Source organism: Bison bison, unplaced genomic scaffold, assembly GCF_000754665.1.
Source record: "Bison bison bison isolate TAMUID 2011002044 unplaced genomic scaffold, Bison_UMD1.0 scf7180017864104, whole genome shotgun sequence".
NCBI classification, from domain to species: Eukaryota; Metazoa; Chordata; class Mammalia; order Artiodactyla; family Bovidae; genus Bison; species Bison bison.
The window spans coordinates 1,139,097-1,141,561 of record NW_011494676.1 but is presented as its reverse complement, the minus strand read 5'-3'; the positions used below and the strand labels follow the sequence as shown (position 1 = coordinate 1,141,561).

The window sequence follows — 2,465 nt, the reverse complement described above, 5'->3', positions numbered from 1 at the left end:
ACAACATATTAAAAAGCAGAGACATTACTTTGCCAACAAAGGTCCATCTAGTCAAAGTAATGGTTTTGTAGTCACTTGCAGACAAGTAGTCACTAATGTATGGATGTGAGAGTTGGACCATAAAGAGGGCTGAGTACTGAAAAACTGACACTTTTGAACTGTGGTGTTGGAGAAGACTCTTGAGAGTCCCTTAGACTGCAAGGAGATCCAACCAGTCCATCCTAAAGGAAATCAGTCCTGAATATTCATTGCAAGGACTGATGTTGAAGCTGAAACTCCAATACTTTGGCCACCAGATGCAAAGAGCCAACTCATTGGAAAAGATTCTGATACTGGAAAAGACTGAGTGCAAGAGGAGAAGGGGGCAACAGAGGATGGGATGGTCAGATGGCATCACTGACTTAATGGACATGAGTTTGAGCAAGCTCCAGGAGTTGGTGATGGACAGGCAGGCCTGGCATGCTGCAGTCCAGAGGGTTGCAAAGACTCAGACACGACTGAGCGACTGAACTGAACTGACATGTCATCTTATTAATATCAATCCATTCTTAGTTTGAAAAAGATCAAAATAAAATTTACTCTTCTATATATATTAACATATATTATTTCTACCATTTTGAAAATTCAACAACTACTATCTCCAGGCTTGGGGCAACTCTGATCTTCATGATTCTGAGAAGCAGTTTCTGTCACTCTCTCAAATGGTGTTCACCTGAGTCTTGCAAATGGTCTTCATTATAAACATTTAGATTTTAATCCTACTATATTTTCACATGTGATAGTTTTCTTTCCAAGCATGTAATCGGGCTCAAGGATCCCACAGGCCCACTCTCCATAGATCTAACTTTCCCCCTACATTGGCCTTTCTGATCTAGTTCTCTAAATAGAGAGAGATAATAGAGGAAATGTATTTTTTGTTTAATCTTTTCTTTGAATTTCAGGCCATTATGGCCTGCACAAATTTTACTTTTTATAGTCATTCAATAAATACATATAAATAATTTTTAAATAATAATTTATTAATCTGATCCATTCATTTAAAGGTAATGTCTGATGCCTCCAAGTTTACACCCACAAACGCTGTTGGATACGACTGGAGAATCTGGAAAACATTCCTGTAGACCCTCCCGGTGTCATGTCACAAGATGTCCTTACCAGAGCCAGAAGAGTGACTCTCAGTGTATGAATGAGGGGTGGTGAGGGACACATCTAAAGCTGACTGTGCAGCACCTGGCGGGGGAGAGACAGAGCTACAGTGAGGTCTGGAGGGATTTAGGGAACTCTCTTCAATGACTGCTCCCAACAGAAACTGACATTTTTTCCCCTCCTTATTCACATGCAACTGGAAGTGTGAAAGTAGAGAGAAAAACACCAAGCTGGTATCCAGTTCACAGCCAGTAACCCTCTGGTTATCTGGGGAAGGGACTTACATGTGAAATGTGAATTTCCCAGTGTGCTTCACTCCTAGAACTTGTGAATCTAAGGACTTGCAGGTGGGACCTCATAAGAAGCAACCTTATCTAGACTGGGCTGTGTGAGTCTGAGCAATTTTTGTACTCTCCACTCTCTGTGATTCTGCAGCTGGGTATTGCTGCAGAAAGGAGGGATATAGAAGTAACCACGTTTGGGTTTTGCCCTGTGTAAGTCTGAAAACTCCAGCTTGCTTCCCTCAAGGCCCTTTTCTTGTTGTAGAGCTGAGGTATGGACTCTGGGTTCTATCCATGGAAGCCAAAGGTATATACTATTTCTGGAAATAAAAACAAATCAGACAAGTCACACATTTGGGTAACAGATGCTTTCAAAGATATACTTCCCTTCACCCACCAAAATTTTGGCCAAACCTGGGAGCCTCATGCACTGGGACAACAGTCTGATGTGGCTGAGTCACTATGGGCCACACCCTCATGTCAATGGCTCCAGTTGTGGAACATAGTCTTTCCCCCTAATTGGCTGCTGCTGTGATGTTGTCAGGGCCCTGGTCACCATATTCCTGATCATGACAAGGGAGAACATTTGGGTAGAAAGTAGAAATACGGTCCATCTGCATGAGAGGGGAGGAGGGTGGCAGGTGGCATCCAGAGCATGTGGTAGTGACATGAAGGTGGGATGTGGTTCTCCCTCTATTGAGGGCACCATGGAAGCCTTGGCTCTACCATCTGACAGTCAGGCCATAAGCCCTCGGGGCAGCACCAAGTAGTCCAGGGAGTTACCAGAATGGGCATCACATTAGATAGCTCTGCGGATAAGAACAGCTTCCCAGGTGGTGCAGTGGTAAAGAATCTGCCTGCCAGTGTAGGAGGCGCAGGTGACACAGGTTCAGGCCCTGGATCAGGAAGATCCCCTGGAGCAGGAAATTGCAACCCACCATACAACATATTAAAAAGCAGAGACATTACTTTGCCAACAAAGGTCCATCTAGTCAAAGTAATGGTTTTGTAGTCACTTGCAGACAAGTAGTCACTAAT

General features: G+C 43.7%; 1 protein-coding gene across 1 annotated transcript in view; it reads right to left on the bottom strand.

The window, feature by feature from the left end:
* Positions 1-998: 998 nt before the first annotated feature.
* LOC104987704 (myomegalin-like) overlaps positions 999-2,465 on the bottom strand; it is a 66,229-nt gene continuing 64,762 nt past the window's right edge. The window contains exon 8 of the mRNA XM_010838747.1: positions 999-1,230. Within this exon, the coding sequence (XP_010837049.1) occupies positions 1,139-1,230 (92 nt within the window). The 3' untranslated portion in view covers positions 999-1,138. The remainder of the gene's footprint in view (positions 1,231-2,465) is intronic.